This window comes from Suncus etruscus, chromosome 7, assembly GCF_024139225.1.
Source record: "Suncus etruscus isolate mSunEtr1 chromosome 7, mSunEtr1.pri.cur, whole genome shotgun sequence".
NCBI lineage: Eukaryota > Metazoa > Chordata > Mammalia > Eulipotyphla > Soricidae > Suncus > Suncus etruscus.
The window spans coordinates 20,086,925-20,112,077 of NC_064854.1; the positions used below are offsets into that span (position 1 = coordinate 20,086,925).

General features: G+C 50.7%; 2 protein-coding genes across 2 annotated transcripts in view; both read left to right on the forward strand.

The window, feature by feature from the left end:
* Window positions 1–4,436, forward strand: part of DHTKD1 (dehydrogenase E1 and transketolase domain containing 1) — a 34,438-nt gene extending 30,002 nt beyond the window's left edge. Inside the window, exons 14-17 of the mRNA XM_049777080.1 lie at window positions 103–185; window positions 672–841; window positions 2,318–2,403; window positions 4,093–4,436. Of these exons, the coding sequence (XP_049633037.1) occupies window positions 103–185; window positions 672–841; window positions 2,318–2,403; window positions 4,093–4,194 (441 nt within the window). The 3' untranslated portion in view covers window positions 4,195–4,436. The remainder of the gene's footprint in view (window positions 1–102; window positions 186–671; window positions 842–2,317; window positions 2,404–4,092) is intronic.
* Window positions 4,437–8,011: 3,575 nt separating this feature from the next.
* SEC61A2 (SEC61 translocon subunit alpha 2) lies at window positions 8,012–23,704 on the forward strand. The gene is made up of 12 exons (XM_049777087.1): window positions 8,012–8,089; window positions 10,067–10,134; window positions 11,491–11,556; window positions 13,131–13,209; window positions 14,188–14,319; window positions 14,429–14,538; window positions 17,900–18,053; window positions 18,806–18,966; window positions 19,102–19,299; window positions 21,443–21,634; window positions 22,050–22,126; window positions 22,639–23,704. The coding sequence occupies exons 1-12, from the start codon at window positions 8,083–8,085 to the stop codon at window positions 22,823–22,825; spliced, it is 1,431 nt and encodes a 476-aa protein (XP_049633044.1). The 5' UTR covers window positions 8,012–8,082; the 3' UTR covers window positions 22,826–23,704.
* Window positions 23,705–25,153: the final 1,449 nt, after the last annotated feature.

Sequence of the window (25,153 nt, forward strand, 5' to 3'; positions counted from 1 at the left end):
TTGCATGGTGTCCAGGGCAGGAGTATGGCCTCAAATCTGGCTCACAGAACCCAGTCACATATCTTGCTCCTCTGGGACTGACACGTTTGCTTCCCCCCACAGGCAGCTGTGTCGACTCTGCAGGAAATGGGACCAGGGACGACCTTCAACCCCGTCATCGGAGACACGTCTGTGGACCCCAACAAGTAATCCTGTGCTCCTATCTTCTCTCTGTATAAATTGGTCCTCTGGAGGGAGCCCAAGTGGTCCCAATGCTTTATGGCCTCATAGATGTCTTTTAGTTGAGGGGTGGGTAGAATTAACTTTGGGGGTTCATATTGCTAAGTTTGACTGAACCCACATGTAGTTATGTTGATCGACCCCAACCTCAGAGCATCCCACAGCATATTAGTGAAACATTTCAACCTTTATACCTCCAGGGGCCATCTCACTTCTTGTTCAAAGCTAGCTTTAAACACCCCCTGTCATTTCTCTGCCCTTTTCCCTTGGGCAGGGGGAAGAGTCTTTTGGGGAGGGGACCTCACCCTGAGGTGCTCAGGGATTACTCCCGGCTTTGTGCTCAGGAGTCAATCCTGGCAGTGTTCAGGGTACCATGTGGGATGCTGGAGATGGAACCCAGGTCAGTTGTGTGCAGGGCAGGCACGTCATTTACTGTCATGTGTTGGGGCTAGGGTGAAGCGCCTAGTGTTCTGCTGTGGGAAACACTTCTACGCTTTGCAAAAGCAGAGGGACAGCCTGGAGGCCTGCAGGCAGGAGGTGGCCATCGTGCGCCTGGAGGAGCTCTGCCCATTCCCGCTGGACGCACTGCAGCAGGAGATACGCAAGTACCCACAGGCCCGAGGTGAGGCTGTTCTCAAAGTCTGCCAGGGGATTGAGCGGGCGCTTTGCTAGATGCAGGTGGGCAGGAACTGTCAGAAAAGCTGTTGAGCGGCTGGAGCAGTGGCACAAGCAGTAGGGCACTTGCCTTGCATATGCTAACCTAGGATGGACTTTAGTTTGATCCCCTGGTGTCCCATATGGTCCCTCCAAGCCAGGAGTGATTTCTGAGCACATAGCCAGGAGTAACCCCTGAGCATCATCAGGTGTGGCCCAAAAAGCAAAAAACAAAACAAAACAAAAAGAAAATCTGTTGAGTGGAATTGATGAAGAGAAAGAGTCCCGGGGCCGGGCGGTGGCGCTGGAGGTAAGGTGCCTGCCTTGCCTGCGCTAGCCTAGGATGGACCGCGGTTTGATCCCCCGGCGTCCCATATGGTCCCCCAAGAAGCCAGGAGCAACTTCTGAGCGCATAGCCAGGAGTAACCCCTGAGCGTCACAGGGTGTGGCCCAAAAACCAAAAACCAAAAAAAAAAAAAAAAAAAAAAAAAAAAAAGAAAGAGTCCCAACAGGCCAGGGATGCACTTATAGGGAGATTCAGGATGAAAGAGGAGGGCCCCGCTGGTGCAGGAAGCCTCTCACCCCATGACAGGAAGAGCTCGGATACCTAATAGGGCTGTGAGGGTGTGCATGGAAGAGTCTGTCCCTGAAGGCTTAGCAGCTCTCCTCAAAATCACCTGAACTAAAATTCCTCTCTTGTCATAACACTCCAGGCAGTGAACAAACGTTCCATTCTCACACTACTGCAGTCATCTGCAGGAGGGAATTGAGGCTAGAAGTCTCAGGAATGTCCTGGAAGCCAGACTCTAAAGCTTTCCCAGTGGACAATTCCACTGGCCCGTCTTCTCCAAGAAGGCAACACTTGGGGAAGAGAAAAGATGGGAGCAGGGCCAAGGCAATAGGACAGGGAGGAGGACATTGTCCTGGCATGTGGCTGACTTGGGTTCGATCTCCAGCATCCCATATGGTTCCCTGAGCACTGTCAGGAGTGATTCCTGAGCTCAGAGACAGAAATAACCCCTGACCGTGACCAGGTGTGACCCAAAAACTAAACAAAATATAAAGATGAAAAATTGCCAAAGGCTGATGGGTAAAAAGGTGAGAGAGGATGCAGGAAATAGGGTGTTGGAGAGACTGAAGGAACCTTCTGTTGTGAGGTGGTAGACAAAAAAACCACCTGTGTCAGAAGTCAGAAGGGCATGAACATGCCAGGCAAACATGAGACTCTGAGTTCACTTCTCCCTAGAACCACACACACATATATAGGGAGCGATGATGGGTCTGCCATGGAAGGAAGGGCTCATTCATGCTCCAAGTCTGTCTGCCACACGCATGGCCTGTATGTGCATGAGCAGCTGTGTACCAGCGAATTCTTGCAGAGAGTCTGTGCTGCAGTTGTGGCTTGTGGCACGCAGGTGTTGGAAAGAATTTTCTTCTTTTGCAGATTTTATCTGGAGTCAGGAGGAACCTCAGAACATGGGACCATGGTTTTTTGTTTCTCCGAGGTTTGAAAAACAACTGGCTTGTAAGGTATAATCTCTCTCTCCTCTCCTCTCTCTCCTCTCCTCCCTCCCACCCTCCCTTCTTCCCTCCCCCCTCCCTCCCTCCCACCTCCATGGGGTAGAGGGTGTTGTTTCTCATTATCCCCTATCATCAGTTCCATTTTTTTAAACTTTATTAATTAGTTGGTTGGTTTTTGGGCCACACCCAGTGGTGTTCAGGGGTCACTCCTGGTTTCGCACTCATAAATTGGCCCTGGCAGGCTGGGGGACCATATGGGATGCTGAGAATCGATCTGGTCCCTCCTGGGTCAGCCGCATGCAAGGCAAATGCCTAACTGCTGTGCTATCTCTCTGGCCCCAGTTCCATTTTTTTAAAGATAAACTGAAGCATGAAACCCAATTTCAGACTGTTCTTTTCAAATAAAATGCTGTCCAGGGAGCTACACCTATGTATATTCTGGCGTCATGTTAAATACAAACCTACTCCTCAAAAAAAAAAAAAAAATGAGGACTTGATAGCACAGCAGTAGGGCATTTGCCTTGCACACAGCTGATCCAGGATGGACAGTGGTTTGAATCCCAGCATCCCTGAGCCTGCCAAGAACAATTTCTGAGCACAAAGCCAGAAGTAACCCCTGAGCGCTGCTGGGTGTGGAACCCCCCACCCCCGAAAAGGTGAAGGTCCACATCTGCCAGGTTCCTCTCCTACCAGCTCTCTTTGCCACCATTCGTGTCTCCAAAGTCAATTCCAAGCCTTGGGACACTCAGCAGGCTGGGTTCCCCATATGAGACAGAAACACCCAACAATGTCCTTTCCAGGACCCTCCTCAAAGTTGGAACACATCAGGATCCATGTCCTCTTGTCTAAGCTGGAAGAAGAGAAGGCAGTTGTTTTTCTTTTTTCTTTTTTGGTTTTTGGGTCACACCTGGCAGCGCTCGGGTTACTCCTGACTCTACGCTCAGAAATCGCTCCTGGCAGGCTCAGGGGACCTTATGGGAAGCCGGGATTTGAACCACCGTCCTTCTGCATGCAAGGCAGATGCCCTACTTCCATGCTGTCTCTCCAGCACCAAATTGCTGTTTTTCTATTGTGCTTGGATCAGAACTCAGCTCCCTCCTTTGATGCTGATATACCAGGCTCCGATCCTTCCACATACAAATAGTAGCAGTGCAGGACCTGCTGCAGCTAAAGCCAACAAGTAGATATATATGGTTTGCAGAGCAGTAAGGCATTTGGGCAGGGGTACAGCTCTGTCCCCATACCAGGTGGCCCACTGTCTATCACTAGCAGGTGTGTCCCCACACTATTTTTTGGGGGTGGGGGGTGACACCCAGCAGCGCTCAAGGGTTATTCCTGGCTCTACGCTCAGAAATTGCTCCTGGCAGGCTTGGAGGACTATATAGGATAACGGAATTTGAACCACTGTCCTTCTGCATGCAAGGCAAACGCCCAACCTCCATGCTATCTCTCCAGTCCCCCCCCGCCCAGTATTTTTTTAAAAATGGAGTAAGATAGTTTTCAGTCCTAGTCTCCCTGCTTATGCCAGGAAGTAGTTAGCTTCCACTGGATCTGTATTTACAGTTAATGTATGTAGCTCCAGGGACCTCTACAGGGGAACAGATGGTTCTAGGAGCTAAGAGAAATGTGTGGTTTCTGGGAGGGGACAAATCAGAGTTCTGACAAGTGTTCTCTGGTTTCTTTTCCGGCCTGCCACAGCTTCGCCTGGTGAGCCGCCCCCCTCTGCCAACCCCTGCAGTGGGAATTGGGACTGTTCACCATCAGCAGCATGAGGAAGTACTCACCAAAACCTTTGCTTGAGGCGGCCTAGAGAACTTGGGACTTTCTGGGGGAATCACCCCCACCTGGGCTGCTGCCCTGCTCTCTCCTCCCCAGAGAAGACCCTGCAAAGACCATTCCTCTGACACTTTGGGCCTGGCACACACAGCTCAGCACTGTGTGGATGTGGTAAGCTGCTGAGGGCCAGAGTGACAGCACAGTGGGGAAGACGTTTGCCTTATATGTGGCTGACTCAGGTTCAATTCTCAGCATCCTATAGGGTCCCCTGAGCCTGCCGGAGTAACCCCTTGAACATAACAAGGTATGGCCTAAAAAAAACAAAACCAAAAGAAAAAAAAAAAAACCCAAAGCAAAACCAATGAGCCCCTGGCTTCCTTAGCTGGCCAAGGGTCAACATTGCTTGGATCTCAGTGTGTTGTACAGCTGATGCTCCTCCCCCCATTCTAATTAAGTGGATATTATGAAAAGTGCTCCGGCTGGGTTTTATGCCTTTAATGGCATCACCTCTTGGCCTGTTTGGCATGTGCCAACTTCCATCCTTTCTCACCTTCTCCCCAATCCTGAGATGCCCCTTCTTCCCATCTTCTGGAATATCTGGTGCTGCTGACCAGCCACGGAGCCTCTTGGAGTACTGGTGCCAAACTGCTTCCTTCCCAATCTGTGACCTTTCAGATCTGTCACCCAGACCCTTCAACACAGACCCCAGTGACTAAGGTTCAGTGAAGTTCACTTTTATCCTACAATCATGAGTTTTATCTAGAGCAGTGCTTCTCAAATAGTGGGGCACGCCCCCCGGGGGGGCGTGAGACCAAATAAAGGGGGCGCGTTTGACCTCGGCAAACACTGTCATAAGCTAAGCCCCGTGTTTATGTCTCTGTATGTCTCTGGAGCTGAGAGTTGCTGTGTCCTGCTTCAAACCCCGCTTTGAAAAGCTATCTATGCATTGCACAACGTGCTCATTGTAGCCATTGATCCAGACATCACCTCTGATTAAAAAATCAGCTCAAATTATTTTATATATTTTTTGTTTTGCAGGTTAAATTTTTTTTTTTTTTTTTTTTTTGGTTTTTGGGTCACACCTGCCAGCGCTCAGGGGTTCCTCCTGGCTCTACGCTCAGAAATCACTCTTGGCAGGCTCGGGGGATCATATGGGATGCTGGAATTCGAACCACCGACCTTCTGCATGCAAGGCAAATGCCTTACTTCCATGCTATCTCTCTGACCAGGTTAAAGTTTTTTTTAATAAAGATACTATTTTACAGTCACGTGGGGGGGCGCAAAAAATGTTTTCTTCCTAGAGGGGGCATGACAGAAAATAATCGAGAAGCACTGATCTAGAGTGACATTGATTTGTGGGCAACTACACTGCTGCAGATAAGGACTGAAAACTATCTTTCTCCTTTTTTAAAAAATAATGTGGGGCACTCTCTCCTGCATGGGTGGGGCTGACTTCAGGAGTCTGAGGTGGGGATTGCACCATTGCTTCGCCAAAGGCCGACCTCTATATGGAAATTCCCCATATGGAAGGAATATTTGAACTGTGACCTCAGAACTGCCCCAGATCGAGTTGGGGATTTCTAGAAATCACCATCATACCTCCTTAATCTCAAAGTCTACCCAGGACTAGAAGTATTCGTGGGAGCAGCTACAAACTGGAGCTTCCCTGGGCTTGGTGCTGCAGAAGTCTGGCCAAACCTCCACTCTCCTACTGTGATTCATTTTCTCAGAAATGGGGGGGAGAGAGGTGAATCTGTGAATGTATCCTCCTTCCCTCTCTTGACCCTTCCTGGCAACTGCTGATGCCTTTGAGAATCCATGTCTAGGTGATTCTGACCAAACACAGATCCCTGATCCATCTCTTTAACAATGCCTTAGCGCCTGGATTTACCATCCCTGTCATCTTCACATTCCTTGAGTCCTCTAGATGCCTAATGTTTCCCTCTGTCGCTTTATAATCAGAGAACTGAAGTGCCTCTTGGGTAACTGTAAACTTTCACAAGTTGATTGAATGAGAATGGTCCTTAATGTTGTCTATTGAACTAGAAATAAAAGCAGTGTAATTTTTTGTTGTTGTTGTTGCAGCTGTTTCTTGAATGGAAAACATTTCAAAAGTCTTTAGAGTTACCTCGGAGGAGGTAGAGGGCTGGAGATTAATTCAGTAGATCGACCAGGGTTCAATCCCTGGCATTGAAGGCCCCGCAGGAGTGACCTCTAAGCAAAGAATCAAGAGTAAGCGCTGAGCACTGCTGGCTGTGGCCCCCAAACAAAACAAAACAAAAATAAAAAAAAAAAGCACCGCGTTTAAGTAAACTATTTGCAGCTTGGAATAAATGATAAGTTTTCTTTGGTTCCCCCAACAGAGCTCGGGAATTGGAGGCAGGGAATGGACGGGGTTGTGAATTGATAAAGGAAAGTTTGGTTCACGTGAAACTCATTGGGATTAGTGAACTTGCTACCTGCACTTTCCTTCCTGCCCACCGAGATCCGGAGCCATAGGCCCTTTCTGCAGAAGCTCTGCTGAGCAAGGCCTGGATCTTTCTGGATCCATGCACAGGATCCCAGTGGGGATGGAACTGGTGTTAAATGTCGAGGATCTGAGGAACCTGATTGAGCTCAGTGGAGGCCACCACAGTCTGACCCGAATATCTATCCGGTCTCAAAATCAGAGATCTCTGGGCTTGGTGATCGCAGTCACCTTTGAGATGGGAAGAGTCACCGCGAGGGCCTTGCATGTGTCAAACATTTATGCAGCATCTGGAGGTGCCCTAGTGGTGTGGGTGCGGCCCAGAGAAGTGGGAAGGCAGGCGAGGGATGGAGGGGGCAGGTCGGGTAGGTCTCCTGGGCGTTCTCCTGCACCCAGCACCCGCCTACATGTAGGGCTTGGAGGATCAGTGTCCACAAAAGGACACGGAGCCAACAGTGCTGACAACTCCCCGGTGGAGGTTCGAGACCATGGAAGCAAAAGCACCAAGTTGTCAGGTTGTTGGGTCCTCATTTCAAGCCTTGGGGACAGCGGGGCGAACCCGCGTAGCTGGCCCGCACGCGAGGCTTGGGACGGCGGAGAATCTGCGCTGAGCGTGCAGAGAAGAGCCGGCCCGGGCTGCCGCCGCGGGGTAAAGGCCAGCAGGACCGAAAATGCAGAAGGATGGAGAAAGATGCTGCTTGGGGATAACCGGGGCAACGCTGTGAACAGCAACGACTGCCAACAGGACGGCGTAAGGGGGCGGAACCTGATCACGTAGAGGGGGCGTGACCTGTCGGATAACGAGGTCACGTGCTAGGGGCAGAGCTTTCATGGAAGGCGAATCATCTGCCGCGGGGGCGGAGCCTCCTCCTCATGGAGGGGCGGGTCATATTAGAACGGAGCCTGGAGATTGGGTTGCATGTCTCTGGGCGGAGTCTGTCTGGCGCGGTTGCGAGGGGGGGAAGAGGCGGAGCCTGCAAGAGGCGATAGGTCGGATCATTTTAGGGGTGGAGCCTGACAGGGAGGGCGGAGTCATATCTAGGGGGCGGAGACGAGAGGGCAGAAGCTCACGTTGATAGGTCGGAACCTGAGAGAAATGGGGCGGAGCCTGGACGGAGGGGCGGGGCCTAGCAGGCGCGGGGTCACGTCCCGGGGCGGAGGCGGAGCTTTCGAGAGGAGATCGGATCATTGCAGGGGCGGAGCCTGACAGGGAAGGGCGTGGTCATGTCTGAGTAGGCGGAGACTAAAGGGCTGAAGCTCTTGTGATAGGCCGGAACCTGAGGAAAAGTGGGCGTGGCCTGCCGAAGGGGGCGGGCCCTAGTGGGCGCTGTGTCACGTGACGGGGCGGAGTGCGTCGCCAGAGAGCGCGGAGCCGGGACCGCGGGAGCCTGAGCGGATCCTGCGCCGTTGCCGCGGCACCGTGCCCAGCCGTCCCCGCCGCCGCCATGGGCAGTGAGTCGCGCGCGGCGCGGCGCGGCGGGGGCCGGTGTCCGGCTGCCGGGGCGCGGGAGGGCGGCGGGGAGGGCTCCGCGCCGGGTGCTGAGGCGGGCCTGCCTGCCTGCCTGGGCTGAGGCTCCTCCCTGCAGTGCTCGCTCGCGCTGGGGCCAAGGACGGAGGGAGGCCTGGGGGGGGGGGAGTCGTGGGAGTGGTCCCGGGTTCGAGCTCCTCCAGGACCGGCTTGTGGGATGCAAGAGGCATCTATCTCCCCGGCTGGGTGCATTTTGCAGTTTGCAGTTTGCATTTCTCCACCAGGGATGCCCGGGCCTGTCGTCTGTCCTGTCCGTCCGTCGCCTGCACCCAAGCAGGGCTGGCTCGGCGTGCACGGGCCTAGCCAGCCGGGGTGGAGAAGCTTCTGCGTGATGCGGCTTTTTTTGCATGGGGAGGGGAGCCCTTTGCAAGATACTAGGCCCCCCATGCATGCATCTGCATACCAGCCGGGCTGGTAGTGGCCCCCGGGTGCAGGTCGAGCTAGGGGACCTAGGCCTAGGACTGGGGGAGATTCTCCAAGTGCTTTTTTGCAGGATCCTGACTCGGCATCACAGGCATTGCATGCTCCTAGCATGCATCGACTTTGAGGGGGTGCATGCTTTGATTGGCGGTGGGCAGCGGGAAGGGAGAGCAGAGCCAGCAAGCGAAGGAGAGACAGACAGACAGACAGACCGACAGACAGGACGGGAAGTTTCCCTGTATTGCCTTCGAGGTGCAGAAACCCCTTTCCGTAAACCTGAGGTTCAGGGCGCTTCTGCTGCATTCGAACCCGGGCTCAGGAGAACTGCTGGGTTCTAGCAGTCGGGCCTAGTGTCCACAGGGCGGCTGCAGAAGTGGGGGGTCGCCCCTGGCAGCTTAGAAGCCTCTTCCGATGGTGCCAGGCTGGGTGCCAAGAGTGGGGCGTGGGTCTGGGAGGAGGATGGATGCGAAGGAAGGATGGGTTGGTTGCCTTGGCCGCAGTTTGAGAGCAGAAGTGTGGGGAGCTTGTCGCCTTTTCTTTTTCTGCCTGCTGAGTGAGAACTGTCCTTCAAGGATCCTGGCTGTCCATCCCCTTTATCCATCACACCAGGGGTCTGTGAGAGCAGGATTTGGGGGTGAAAGATCTTTGCCATCTGATGGGCCCAGGGGTGAAAGGTCTTTGCCCTCCATCCATTGGGCCCAGAAGTACTGGGGGGGCCTTGAGTGAGAGGAGGAAGAGAAGACCCACACAGAAGAAGCAGGTCTCTTAGAAAACGTCCCTGTCAGAGCGCAGGGGGTCTTTCACGGATGCATTTGGGCATCTGTCCCTGGTTCTGCCCTGCTAGCTTATTTCTGGTTACTTTCACCCCTCATTCTCTGTCTTTTTGTTTGTTTGTTTGTTTTTGGGCCATACCTGGTGAGGCTCAGGGGTTACTCCTGGCTATGTATGCTCAAAAATCGCCCCAGACTTGGGGAACCATATGGGACGTATGGGGATTGAACCACGGTCCGTCCTAGGTCAGCACGCGCAATGCAGATGCCCTACTGCCTGTGCCACTGCTCTGGACCCTCATTTTCTCATAGCTAGTTTCCTCCAGCTGTGATTGGCCCCTCCAGCTGTTCTTTCTTGGCTCCCAATGGACTCAAATCCAAGGTCTTCCATAAGGAAGGATGAGTCTTGCCTTGAGCGCCACCTCCAGATTCTTTTGTAGAATGGAGTCTTGGTTGTGAGCCCCTGTGAGTGATGGTGCTTACTGTTAGGACAGAGCAAGATCCTGAGAACAATTGAATTCCTTTGCTTCTGCTGATTAGCACTTCACTCTTTTTTTCTCTCTCTTTTATTTCTCTCCTTTCTGTATTTGAAATTGGACGTATTATTTATTTGGAGGTGGGGTGGGGGGAAAAGTTGTCCTAAAAAGGAATCCATCTCTTTCTTTTTTTTTGAAACATTTTCACAGGAACGTTTATTTGTTTCTTTTGCAGTCAAATTTTTAGAAGTTATCAAACCGTTCTGTGCAGTTCTACCAGAAATTCAGAAACCTGAAAGGAAAGTAAGTATAACATTTTTTTTTTTTACATTGTTGTGGGTAACTCAGCGACTTAACTGGATGATGAGCTAGTAAGAGTGATTTCTTGGGGGAACCGGAGAGATAGCATGGAGATAAGGCATTTGCCTTGCATGCAGAAGGTCAGTGGTTCAAATCCCGGCATCCCATATGGTCCCTTGAGCCTGCCAGGAGCGATTTCTGAGAGCCAGGAGTAACCCCTGAGCACTGCCGAGTGTGACCTAAAAAAAAAAAAAGTGATTTCTTGGAATTGGAAAACTTATCTGATCTTTGCAAGAGGCACAAGCAATTAAGGCCAGTACGCCCAGGAGCTCTCTCTGTTTCAGCAGTAATGATGCTTGTTAGTTGTTTGTTTTGTTTTGTTTTTGTGCCACACCTTGATGCTCAGGGGTTACTCCTGGCTATGAGCTCAGAAATCACTCCTGGTTTGGGGGACCATATGGGACGGGATGGCAGGGATTAAACTGAGATTAGTCCCGGACCAGCCTTGTGAAAGGCAAACGTCCTACCGCTGTACTATTGCTTAGGCCCTGATGCTTGTTAGCTTTTGTTTTGTTTTTGTTTTTTAATTTGGGCGCCAAATCTGGTGGTCATCTGGGACCACTCCTGGCAGTGCTCAGGGGACCATATGTGATGCTGGGGATCACTCTGAGGTTGGCTGCATGCAAGATGTATGCCTTCTATCTCTGGGGCCTCCCCGAAATGACTGTTTTATTTATTTATTTTTCACTTTGTAGTATTTCCAAATCTGTTAGTCTAGAGGGTGTCTTTTTATCTGCTGAGGAGGGCCTAGCCTCCCCCTGTACTCTTCCTCTGGTTTCGCTGTTTTTTGTGAATTGTCCATTTCTCATTTATTGCCCTAAGTTTGTCACAATGGTGGCTCCTGTCAGTGTTAGATCTCCTGGGAGGACGCCCCGCCTTGATTTGGACCAGTCGATCCCTTGGTGTCCTTCCTGGGACAGCCTAGCTTTCCCCCTTCCTGGGAATGCTTGTGTCCAGGCAGGCCTGTGTCTGAATCACTTAGTTCTTTTTTTTTTTTTTTTTTGGTTTTTGGGCCACACCCTGTGACGCTCAGGGGTTACTCCTGGCTATGCGCTCAGAAGTTGCTCCTGGCTTCTTGGGGGACCATATGGGACGCCGGGGGATCGAACCGCGGTCCGTCCTAGGCTAGCGCAGGCAAGGCAGACACCTTACCTCCAGCGCCACCGCCCGGCCCTGAATCACTTAGTTCTTGTCCACACCAGAGTTGAGTGGAGTCTTGGTTGTGAGCCCCACTCTAGAGTGGGCCTGGCCGGCTGTGACTGGGCCTTCAGTGCTTGCTCTTCACATCCCCCCTCGCAGATCCAGTTCCGGGAGAAGGTGCTCTGGACCGCCATCACACTCTTCATCTTCTTAGTATGTTGTCAGGTGTGTAACTGTAGTAGCATGTCTTGTGTTCTCCAGCATGAGAAATGTTCCCCTGAGGTGGTAATTTGGGTCAAACCAGGCTCCTATGTGCAGAGCAAACCCCCTGTATGCCTCTCCATGACCTCTGCTGTGTTATTTTGAATTTATTAATTATTAAGTTTATAAATTATTAATTTACCAATAAGTTAACTATGAAATTAGATTATTAAATTGAAATATTATTTATTATTATGTTTATTAATCTTTTTCATTGGAGTTGACAGTGTATTTTGTCTTGTTTACTGTGTCTTTTTGGGGGCCAAGCTGGTCCATACCCAGCAGTGCTCAGGGCCTTTTCTTGGTAGTGTTTGGGGACCGCACCAGGGATCAAGAGGAGAGCTTTAACCTCTGTACTCCTGCTGGCCACTGTGGTGCTTCTTCTGGGAGGGGGGTTATTTGTGCTTGAACAGTTTTACTTTTTGAAGTGCTTGGGATTAAACTCTATGTATTCTACTCCTAAGTCAGGGACCCGGCTCTGAATAGTTTTTCTTTTCACTCTTGGTTTTCAATTAATTTTGGGGGGGTTTTGGTTTTGGTTTTTGAGCCATTTCCGGCGATGCTCAGTAGTTATAGAGCTTTGCACTCAAGGATCACTCTTGGCAGGTTCTGGGGACGGACCACATTGGGTGCTGGAGATTAAACCCAGGTCGGCCATGTGCAAGCAGGTGTCCTCCCTGCTGTGCTGTTTTCTGGCTGTGAATCTGTTGGATGACTGGAGAGAGAGGCTATAAAATACAGCTGAGTAGATTGGGAAGCACAGAGACATGCTGTCCGTATTCTTACTATCTGCTTCTAAAATAGTAGGAATTCTCTTCCCTTCTAAAATAGTCAGGGTCAGAGAGATAGTCTTGGGGTTAAGGCACTTACTTGACTTGCACCTCGTTGTGGGTTTGATTCCCGGAGCTGTACACAGTTCCTGAAGCACTGCCAGGAGTGATCCCTGAGTACAGCCACAAATAAGCCCTGAGCACCACCAGTAGTACCCCCTTCCCACATCCTCAGCCTGTGTGTGTGTGGATGGGGTGGGGAGATGAGCTGGGGGCGTATCTTTGATCCACACCCTCAGTTTACAGGGCCTGAGCAGGATTGGATTTTAGGTAGGATAATTCAGCCCTACTTCCTGCTCAAGGCCTGCAGCGCCCCCTCCTGGTAGAGATCAGACACAACTCTATGTAGTTCACATGCTCCTAGTTGGTTCCCAGGGACTCCAACATGACCCATAGCTTGGAAGGGACTGATCTTGGCCATCCTGAGCATCCACAACCTCACAACATGCTTGTAGAGCCACATGTCAGGATCCTATACTGATAGGAGTTGGGTGTTTTTGAGAGGGATGGGGTCATACCTTGTGGTGCAGGGCCCACTCCTGGTTTACCAACAGGCCAGGGATTGAACTCAGGCCTCTCTGCATGCCATCCTGTGCTCGTACCCTTAGAACTATCCCTCAGCGCTGCCACCAGAAGCGGCTGTCTCAAACGCAGTGCAAATTGGGCTCCTGTCTTGTTCTTGTGTGAAGTGTTTATGGACCGTTACAGATACCACTGTTCGGGATCATGTCGTCCGATTCTGCCGACCCTTTTTACTGGATGAGAGTCATTCTGGCCTCCAACAGAGGTGGGTAGGCGCTGATTTCTCTTGTCTGCTCGGCCTGACATCGGTGTGATGTGTGTGGGGAGGGGAGGGCCGACACACAATTGCGCAGGCTTGGCTGTCACAGGAAAACATAGCCTATAGGTCTTCCCACAACCTTGGTTCTCATCTAGTCCAGATAGTCCACGTCCTATTTTCCCGGGAAGTAGCCTGGGTTCACACAGATTTTCAGGTGCTTTAGAGAAGTGTGGAGCCTGCAAGAGCCTCCGAGGAGCACCAGAGATGAGACTGGAACTGGTGGTGATGGGCTGTGCTGGGTCAGCGGGCCAGTGGAATGGGAGGCAAAGTCCTATGGGGAGTCACTGGCTCAGGAACTTGACATGGTGCCGGGATTACCCAGTTGAAAGCCAAGTGCCTTAACTCCTATAGTATCTCTTGGCCCAGCCCAAGTATGGTTTTTATTTTATTCCTTTGTCATTAAATACTGACTTAAGTTTTTAAAAACAATGGTTTGGATAAAAGTCTCTTCAAAAGATTTGTCATTTAATTTAGGAATTGTAGAAGTTGCCCTTTCTTTGTTGTTTCCTTTTTAGTTTTTGGATTATACTTGGCTATGCTCTGAGATTACTCCTAGCTCTATGCTTAGGGATCGCTCCTGTCAGGGCTTGGGGTTCCGTATGGAATGCAGGTTGGCCACATGAAAGACAAGCACCCTCCCTGCTATACTCTCTGGCCCTGAAACTGCTGTTTTGAGAATCTTTGCAGGAACTTTCAAAGCACTTACTGAGCACACTGTTGCCAGCTGTGTGGATAGGTGAGAGGGTGTCTTCAGCATTTGAGGACTCATTTACTTGACTCTCTTTAGTTCTCCGCCCCTACCCCCAGTTCATTCATTACTGTTGAAGGGCCTGCTTTGGTATATGCGATTCTGGACTGATTACGGATTGACTAGCGTAGCCTCGGGTATGATTGTGAACATGACCTTCTCCCTTTCTTCCACAGGGACCCTCATGGAGCTGGGCATCTCCCCGATTGTAACGTCTGGTTTGATTATGCAGTTGTTAGCCGGAGCCAAAATCATTGAGGTTGGGGACACCCCCAAAGACAGAGCCCTGTTCAACGGCGCCCAGAAATGTGAGCTCACTGACCCCATGGAGGCTGGCCTGGGCCGAGGCGGGCTGTGAAGGCACCTTGCTCCCTTGCTCTTGAAGTCAGCCTCTGCCTCTTCCTCTTTTTTCATCAGTGTTCGGCATGATCATCACCATCGGGCAGGCCATTGTGTATGTCATGACGGGCATGTACGGGGACCCCGCCGAGATGGGCGCCGGCATCTGCCTCCTCATCATCATCCAGGTATGTCCCGGGTGTGCGGCATGTTTTCTTCCTTGCTCAGTTCTTGGTGCTGATGATAGTTTGCATTTTTAATGGTCAGATTGCTCTTAGATCTTTCACATGATGTGTCCATTTATTGAAGTGGAAAGTTGAAATCTTTTAGAACAGCATTAGTGTGTTGTATTAAGAATTACCGATGGGGGCGGAGAGGTAGCATGGAGGTAAGGCGTTTGCCTTGCATGTAGCATGTAGAAGGATGGTGGTTCGAATCCCGGCATCCCATGTGGTCCCCCAAGCCTGCCAGGGGCAATTTCTGAGTGTAGAGTCCGGAGTAATCCCTGAGCGCTGCAGGGTGTGACCCAAAAAAAAGAATTACCGATCAGGGCACACCTTGTCACATGTAACATTTTCTATATCGGTTTCTGCCGTGAATTTCAGAAAATCATCTTAGAGTGTGTCACTGTGGGGAGAATCATTTCAAGGGACTACAGATATAGGGCAATATTGGCATGAGGCTGACACTGTTTCAATCCTTGGCACCCCACATGATCCCCCCGAGTCCCTGCCAGGAGTAATTCCTGAGTGCATAGAAGTGAGCCCTGAGCATTGCTCGAGGATGGCCCATCCATTTTAAGAAGTTACCCAAGAATGCCTGCATGTGGCTGAGTTTGGATTTTACTTGCTACAAAATGGAATTCAAAGGATTGGGATTATTTTTTTTTTTAAATCAGCATGGGAATTCATATAGTGCTAATCCAGAAAAAAGAAGTGAGATGAGTACCTACTGGCCTGTTTGCCGAAAATTGCCGCACCAGTATTTGTATTGGAGTTAAGGGGTGGCAGGTTGGGCCTGGTTCGATTTTTGCAGGTGGAGATGCACTTGTATCTCAGTAGTTGGTGTTCGGGCCAGAGTGGTAGTACAGTGGTGGGCTGTTTGCTTTGCATGAGGCTGACTCAGGATGGACGCAGGTTTGACCCCCTTCATCCCATATGGTCCCCCAAGCCAGGGGCGATTTCTGAATGCAGAGCCAGGAGTAACCCCAAGCGCTGCTGTGTGTGCCCCCCACCCCACCCCCCAAAAAAGAACTCAGTAGTTGGTGATACTAGTGGGAGCCCCAGGGCTCCTGTAGATGTGATTGTATCTTGTTTTAAACATTGGTCTTGCAGACCCTGCATGCTGTGGATGCACACATACCCCATGTTCTCTAGTGTTGCACTCGACGGGTCAGTGGTTGCAGAAACCGTAACATTCTGAAATCAAGTAGTGGGCCAGGAAGGGCCAGCTAATTCAGTCGCAAGTGGTCTGAGCACGCTCCCGCCCCACAGAGAGATTTTCCACCTGCTCCAGGAATAGTCAGTGATGTGGGACGAGTCCCCAGGTACTGGTCGTGTGGCTATTGCCAGTGCAAGCTTTTGGGTCCTGTTTCCTCCCTCTCCGCTTGGGCACTGGTTCAATTGTGTCTTAGTTCAGTTTCTCTAGAGAAGCTCGTTCTTATTCTGATGTCTCTCGAATCTTCTCGCACTGGGGAAGCCTGTTTCCCCTTGCGGGACTGCACAGGAGACACTCTGCTGTCATGGACATCGGTTACCACGGGGCTGGAGTGTGAGTGACACAGGGGAGTAGAGTCGCCCCGTGATTGTGACAATCCGTGAATCAGCTTCTGCTATTCTCCTTTGGTTGCCTCAATCTGTGGATAGTTGTTCACTGCGTGATAGGAAAGTCTCTATTGACTCTTGGGACTTGGGATCCAGCCAGAATCTCTGAGAATCCTTTCATCTGGCTGGCGTGTTAGACTGGGTGTCATGTAGATAAGGATTTGCATGAATTTACATGTGGGTACTCACGTTCTTGTAGTCCAGAGTCAAGTCAGACCAGCAGTGTAGACGAATTAGGCCTATGCAGGCAGGCACTGCAGTGAGTTATGGGGAAATACTGCACCATGAGTGACCCTTTCTTGCATGGGCAGGGAGAAAACTGAGGAAACAGCTGGTGTGTGTGTGTGTGTGTGTGTGTGTGTGTGCAAGAATGGAAAGTGGGGGCAAGGTTAGGTTGGGTACTGGGGTGCCGATAAGAGGTCAGGCAGGGTGGGAGTCACTGGTGTTGACTCATATTTGATTATTGGTTCTTTTCTTTATTGGGGAGAAACACCCATTGGCGCTCAGGGATTACTCCTGGCTCTGTGCTCAGAAATTACTCCCGAGTAGGCTTGGGAACCCATCTGGGATGCTGGGCATTGAACATGGGTAGGCTGGGTGCAAGTCAAACTCCCTCTCCATTGTGCTCTCTGCTCTGTTCCTGGCAGATGCTTTTAACAGACATTCTCTCCCTGAGTAACATAAGGTTCACTGTTACAAAAGTTAATGTATATATATATATATATATTTTTTTTTTTTTTTGGTTTTTTGGGCCACACCCTTTTGACGCTCAGGGGTTACTCCTGGCTCAGCGCTCAGAAATCGCCCCTGGCTTGGAGGGACCATATGGGACGCGAGGGGATCAAACTGTGGTCCTTCCTTGGCTAGCGCTTGCAAGGCAGACACCTTACCTCTAGCTCCACCTCACCGGCCCTGTTAATGTATTTTAATTTTAATTTTTATTTCTATTTTTGTTGGTGCCACTGCGGTTTATATCCAGCAGTGCTTGGGGGACCATGTGAAGCTGGGGTTGAACCTTGGGCCCTGTGCGTGCCAGGCGGAGCTCCAGCCCCTTGGATTGAAACAATACAGAGATGATGCGTTTAAGGACATGGGAATAGCTAGAACTATTTGCAAACTCAAATACGGTCTCTATCCCTCTCAGTATAGGGTTCGCTCTTCCCCTGTCCTATCTGTGTGCATAAGCATTTATACTCTCCTTTTTGACTTACTCTGTATATATTGTAAGTGTGCCTGTGACCCACACGGGTGGGGGGGAAGAGAGAGAGAGCTTTCAGATGCACTAGTGGGCTTGCATTCTTTTCCTCTCTGGTAGTACACAACTGCATCCTGTTAGATCCTAATTCTGCTGCCCTTTCACTTTCTTGGAGGGATTCGAAATATTTTAATTTCCTGCTGTCCTGTTTGGACAACCTCATGGTTGTCCTACATGTCTGTCCTACTGAGCTTCTCAGTGGGCGCCATAAACACAGGACAGTAATCACTCAGACCCAGCTAAACTCACCCGAAAAGTTGAATTGTCTGCTTTTTCCCTATAGCCCTGTTCCCAGCCTACTGACCTTTCAGATCTGGCTTCTGACTGACCTGAATGCAGCCCATAGTGCCGAGAGGGTAATGGGAGCGCAGCCCTTGGGCCTAACTCTTATGTCACTGATTGAGGCGCGGTGCCTGCCGCCCTTCCTACTAGTCGATTCTCTTCCGCTCACTCGCATTTCTTTCCCCACAGTTGTTTGTTGCTGGTTTGATTGTGCTGCTGTTAGATGAGCTGCTCCAGAAGGGTTACGGCTTGGGGTCTGGTATTTCCCTCTTTATTGCCACCAACATCTGTGAGACCATTGTCTGGAAGGCCTTTAGTCCCACTACTATTAACACTGGCAGAGGTACATTGCAGTGATGTCAGCGGCACGGCTGGTGGGTGTGTGCTGGAGAGGGATGGAGGAGTGCCCGAGAACGCCTGGACTTGAGCCTGTGCTGTCTCGTTCATGCTGGGTGTGTGCAGACCACGTACAAGCCTGGGGTGGTCTGGCCCTGGCTGCAGAGGCTGTTGAGCTGACCCGTAGTAGCGTCCCCTGAGACAAGAGGGCTGAGAGTCCAGGCTGGTGTCCTCAGAGCCCACCCTGCTTTTGCCACTCTTCCACTCAGCTTCGCAGCGGCTCCTCCATCCCCAACTGTTTGATTCTGCCCTATCTGTTCCCTGCTGCTTTTCGCTGCCCTCCTGCTTTTGAGCTGCTTAACCCCGTACTGGTGCAGTCTCAGAACAGGACAATGAAGGTGGGTGCCAGTGTGAGTGGAAGCGCTGCAAAGGAGGCTAGCGTGGCACCGGCTTTTGGTTCTAGGTCTTGGTTCTGCTGTTCCTGGCCCCCCAAAGGACCCTGTTTCTTCACTCAGAGTGAAGGAGAGGGGAAGCAGAGTGCCCCGAGCCAAGGCTGTGCTTTGGCTGCTCGCCTCTGGGGTCTTGTTCAGTCCAGAGAGACTGGAGGAAAGGAATCCAGGTTCCCTGCTTGCCCTCAGTGATGGCCACCCCATAGGGCTCATACGGTGGTGCCCATTAGTCACCTCCCTGTTTGTGGTTTCTGGAGCTGGTGGTTGGGTGGAACTGCAAGTACAACTCCTGTGTGTCTTGGCCCTGCAGGCACCGAGTTTGAGGGCGCCGTCATTGCCCTCTTCCACTTGCTGGCCACCAGGACAGACAAGGTCCGTGCCCTGCGGGAGGCTTTCTACCGGCAGAACCTACCCAACCTCATGAACCTCATCGCCACCGTGTTCGTGTTTGCCGTCGTCATCTATTTCCAGGCACGTCACGGGGGGAGGAGGGGTGGCAGGCTGCTCTTCGCTTTCCAGAGGCCCAGGCTGTCCCAAGCCTGTGGAGGGGACTGTTGGAGCTTGTCCCGTGCCTGGCTCAACTCCTCGGTTGACTCTCTCTCTCAGGGCTTCCGCGTTGACCTGCCCATCAAGTCGGCTCGCTACAGAGGCCAGTACAGCAGCTACCCCATCAAGCTCTTCTACACCTCCAACATTCCCATCATTCTGCAGTCCGCCCTCGTGTCCAACCTCTACGTCATCTCCCAGATGCTCTCTGTTCGCTTCAGCGGCAACTTCTTAGTCAACTTATTAGGACAGTGGGCCGTGAGTATCTCCTGTGTCCTTCCTTCGTTCTCAGTGTCCAACTTGGCTGACCTTGTGTCTCCTAGATCCTCCTCCTGCCCCAGTGCTTCAGGAGCCCCGAAATCACTCCTGCCCATTCTTCCGCACCCCAGCTGGGGTGGCATGTGAGGGCCTGAGGATGTGGTGCAGCTCTAGGGCTGACTCGGGGTGCTCACCCAGACTGTGCTCTGAAAGGGGTGATGCATAACTGAAGCAGTAGTCGAGCATTGTTGGGCTCACTCAGCAGCATTTATTCCTCGCTTGAGACATCAGCAAGTGTTGGGCTGGAGAGATTACACTTATGGGTTGAGCATAGGCTCTGTGTGCTCTGGGGTCATGTGAGTGGATTCATCCCACGCCCCATCTGTCTGTGTTCTACCCCCTTTCTACAGCCTGGTCCTGGATGAGAGTCTCTACCACAGATTATTAGGCCATTGAACTATCATCGAAAGTTCTTTCGATTTGCAGTTATTGAATACAGGACACAGAGAAAAAGAATAATTTAGAAACGATCAATTCATTTTAATCATTGTAATGAAAAATTGCTTTATCTCCCGTATCCCAAACTTTTATTCAATGTGAGTATATATGTGCTGTACCAGTTATTCCTATAAAAATTCTAAATGTGGGGGCTGCAGCGGTAGGTAGCACAGCAGGGAGAATATTTGCTTTGCCCCACAGCTGACCTGGCTCTGATCCCTGGCAGCCTATATAGTCCCTTGAATCTGCCAGGAGAGATCCCTGAGCACCACTGGGTGAGGGCTACCCTCCAATATATATATATATATATTTTTTTTTTGTTTTGTTTTGTTTTTGTTTTTTTTTTTTGGGCCACACCCAGCAGTGCTCAGGGGTTACTCCTGGCTGTCTGCTCAGAAATAGCTCCTGGCAGGCACGGGGGACCATATGGGACACTGGGATTTGAACCAACCACCTTTGGTCCTGGATCGGCTGCCCGCAAGGCAAATGCCGCTGTGCTATCTCTTTGGGCCCACAATATATATTTTTTAAAATAATCTTACATATTGGTATGGATAAAAAGTCCTATTCTAACCATTATGCTATAATGATAAGTTAGAAACCACATAGTCTTTCATCATTTTTTTTTTTTATCAATTTCATTAAAAAGAATGTTCCAAACGGAAAAAGTTACGTGTGAAAGTCTTTTTTTTATTTTTACACAACTGATGGTACTCGGGTCATTCTTGGCTTTTGTTTTTTTTTTTTTTTTTTTGGTTTTTGGGCCACACCCGGTAACGCTCAGGGGTTACTCCTGGCTATGCGCTCAGAGGTCGCTCCTGGCTTGGGGGACCATATGGGACGCCGGGGGATCGAACCGCGGTCCGTCTCCTAGGCTAGCGCAGGTAAGGCAGGCACCTTACCTCCAGCGCCACCGCCCGGCCCCTCATTCTTGGCTTTTGTGCTCAGGAATCACCCCTGGTGCTGTTGGGTGACTATGGGATGCCAGGGATTGAGTCTGAGTCTATGGCATGCAAGGCCAGTGCCCTCCCTGCTGTGCTATCACTCTGACCTTGGTCTTACTGCTCCTGCAATGTGGCCCACTGGTAGAGTACTCACCTTGCATCTGTGAGACTTTGGCTTCAATCCCTGCACTACGAAATCAAAATAAGGAACTTTCAGAGCTGAAATCTAAATCAAGATTCATTGTAAATGTATCATTTTGCGTTGTGTGTACAATTCTTTTCTTTTCTTTTTTCCTTTCTTTTGATTTTGGGCCACACCCTGTGACACTCAGGGTTTACTCCTGGCTATGCGCTCAGAAATCGCTCCTGGCTTGGAGGACCATCTGGGATGCTGGGGGATCCAACTGTGATCCTTCCTAGGTCAGATGCGTGCAAGGCAAACACCTTACCACTGTGCCACCGCTCTGGCCTCTAGGAGAATTATTCTTTGTGTAATAATAATTTAAAAAATTGATCTGTGTGCTCATAACTCTTTGTAGAAACGATGATATTGATTTTGAAGGAGTGAAGGTTTTAGGCACATTAGCAGATTCTTACGCTACATCCTCGTTAATGGGGTGCCTGAGCTTGTGCCTTTGTCACCATTAGGGAAGTTTGCAGATGTAAGACGTAGCTAACATCCTGCCTGCTCTTCCATGTAGGATGTGAGTGGAGGGGGCCCAGCTCGCTCGTATCCCGTGGGGGGGCTGTGCTACTATCTTTCCCCGCCTGAGTCCATGGGCGCCATCTTTGAGGACCCAGTGCACGTGGCCGTGTACATCATCTTCATGCTGGGCTCCTGCGCCTTCTTCTCCAAGACATGGATTGAGGTGTCCGGGTCCTCGGCCAAAGATGTGAGTGTGCACGGCTTCCTTCTTTGCTTCCTCCTGCTAGGGGCCAAGTGGAGCCAGCATTGGCTTCCCTGTCGCTGTCCCATGGACGCTTCCATCATCCCAGCCTGCTCCTGGTGATGCCTTGCCTGGTCCTGAGGGTGCATTGTGGGGGTTGGCAACGTGTAAGCCACATGCCTTCCACTGTCTCCATGTCTATGACTTCTCTGGAGGTGATGAAGCAAAAACTCTAGACCATATACTCTTGGCCTTTCTTCTTCCTTCCCAGCAGTGGTCCTAAGCCACTGCTCCTGGGTGGTGTTGAGCTAGCTTGTGTTCCGTCACCTCTCCCCCTATGGCCCTGGCCCTGGTGCTCCCAGGACCCTGTGGAGGCTGACATGGTAGTGTGAACTCGGTGCTGACATTGATTTCTCGGCAGGTAGCCAAGCAGCTGAAGGAGCAGCAAATGGTGATGCGGGGCCACAGAGACACTTCGATGGTCCATGAGCTAAACAGGTAAGGCTGGAAGACAGCAAGCGGGTGCCAGGTCAGGTCACTACTGCCTGATTCTAGTCTCTGTCATAGTTCCTAAAGCATTTGTTTTTAAGTTTGGCACCAACTTAATTGTTCTCCCATTGAGAATGGATTTGCTACTCATTAGTATGGTTCCCCCACAGCTGAGCCCCATGCTGGGACAAGGTCGGGGTCCCTCCAACGTGGATTCGCTGTAGGAATTACCTGGGCCTTTTATTGCTGTTGCCTGCTTCAGGGTAACTCAGCAGTGCTCTCGGTGGTGCTCAAGGCTCAGAAATTATCTGGCAGGCTTGGGGGATCCTATGGGATGCCAAGGATTGAACCCTGGTTGGCCACATGTAAGGCAAACCCTTTCCCTGCTGTGCTATTGCTTGGCCCTCACGAGTTTTGTGGGAGAGGCTCCTCAGTGACCCATCTCATGCTGGGTGGGGCCACTGGGCTGCTGCCTGCCACCTCCTTCACTGTGCTGAACCTGACATGGGTCTGTTTTCCAGGTACATTCCCACGGCGGCGGCCTTCGGCGGCCTGTGCATCGGTGCCCTGTCAGTGCTGGCCGACTTCCTGGGCGCCATCGGCTCAGGCACGGGCATCCTGCTCGCAGTCACCATCATCTACCAGTATTTTGAGATCTTTGTAAAGGAGCAGGCTGAAGTCGGCGGGATGGGCGCCTTGTTCTTCTGAACGTTCTGTGCTTCATTGTGTGTGTGAAAGGGAAGATATTTTGACACATTTGTTTTTGTCCAACAGTGCTGGCATCCTTCTCTCCCCGCAGTGTCTGGCAATGCTGAGGTGGGCCCTGAGCACTAAGCACCAAGTCTGCACTGGGCTGCCTCAAACTCGCCATCACAGTGGCGAATGTTCCATGGGCAAGGGACACAGAGCCAGTGTTTCTGCCCTGCCATGAGCCTGTCATCCGTGTTCCCACCCTGCCATGGGCCAGTGACAGGAGCCATGTCCTCACCCTGCCATGACCCTGTGACAAGAGCCCTGTTCCCAACTGGGTGAGATGGTGATGCAGGTCCAACTTCCAAAGTTCAGTGCACTCAGCACCACCCAACTTGTTCAAAACTTGTTCCAGTCTCTCCCCAGTATTTCTGAGCTTATTTAATGAGTCCTGGAACATTTATATCTAATCTATATTTTAGATATAACTTTTATACTTTTTTAACTCATAGTATCCACAATCTCCCCCTTTGATTTGTCCCTTCTCAAAGTAGCCACGTAGCCACCTGGGTCTGACCATGGTTCAGTCCTGCGGGGCCTCTGGCCAGCACTGGAACCGTCCGTTTCTCTGCCTTCTCCTGCCGGGCCATGGAGCCATGGACCTTGGGACTGCTCTCTGGTTTTAGCAGTTTCAGTGGCCCCTCGAGAATGCCCTTCACACACTCTGCCCTGATTCTTTTTTTCTTAACTCTGAAGCCAAGTTGATTCTCAAGCAATGTCTGTAGTTCAGAGAGGGTGGACCATGAGCAACTGATACAGGAATTTGGTTTCTGCTGTATTTTACAGCAGCAACATAAACACAAACAATAGACAATAAAATTTGATTTAATACAGCCATTCCAGTTGTGTTGGGAAAAAATAATCTGACAGGAAGATTATCTGTTTTTGGTTCACACCCGGTGGTGCTCAAGGGTTACTCCTGGATCTGTGCTCAGATACCGCTCCTGGTAGGCTCAGGGGGAACATATGGGATGCTGGGAATTGAACCACCCGTCACTCCAGGGTCGGCCATGTGCAAGACAAATGGTCTACTGCTGTGTGTGCTATCTCTCTGGCTATAAGATTATTTGTATAGGTTTGTTGTAATTCATACAAAACCAGCCTGTAGTGCCTATTCTAGGAGGGCCAATGAAATGAAAGATTTTTTTTTTTTAACTTTTGGGGCTACAACAGGCACTTGTAGTACTTAAGAGCTATTTCTGATTGCTGTGGACAGGACACCCAACCCAAATTCCATTCCAACACCCCATATGGGCCCCAACCCCTGTCTCACTAGGTGTGTCCTAAAATCAGCAGGGAGGGCATTTATTTGTCTTGCATGGGGGAACCTGGACTCAATCTCCTGACCCCACCTGGAGTGATCAGGAGTAATTCTAGGCTTAGGTTTTTGAGAATTCAGGGAAAGGATGATGATTTCTAGAGAACTGTTATGCCTATAATTAAAAATAAGGGCGGAGGGCCGGAAGATGACTCAATGCAGTGAACCCAGGCAGGCAGATTGGAGGCCTGGTTCAATCCTCTGTACTGCAGAGCCCCAAGCAACACCAGGAGTGACTTCCCAGAGGAACACCAGATGTGACCTAATAGCAAACGAAAGGGCAGCTCTACTAGGGCAAGGGCAGTGCTAGTGAGTGATATTTCCGCAGTACAAAAAGTGAACTGATCTATAATCTTCTGGAATTCATTTTATTTATCTACATGTCAGGATCCCAGGAGTGCTGCTGACAGAGTGATAAGGCAACAAGCTTGGTTTCCCCCCATTCAGGGCCTGAGTCAGCATGAGGCAGATTCCATTTGGAGAAGGGGATATCATTTTGGAAGGCCTGGCCCCATCCCCCAGTTTCTGGGGTGTTTGCTGTCCTCGTTTATCACTATGATGATGTCCCCAAACTGTCTTATGACTGTTTGGATTTAGAAACTTGAAGGATTTGAGAGGAATCTGATTCTCAAGTGTGCACCAACTGGAGGTAAGAGCCTGAGTTCTCATGAGTTCCAGAACCTCACTATTAGTGGGCATACTAAAAAAAAAAAAAAACAAAAACCATGTGTTAATGGGTTTTTGTTGTTCTTAGGCAACACCAGGTGGTAATCTGAGGGATTACTCCTGGCTCTGCGTTCAGAAATTGCTCGTGACAGGCTCGGGGGACCATATGCTGGAGATTGAACTTGGCTCAATCCCAGATTGGCCACGTGCAAGGCAAATACCCTACCCACTGTGCTATTGCTCTGGCAGTTTTAGTGTTTTATTGGCTCGTTCAGGCTCACTAGCTGTTGGCTTTCCATGTT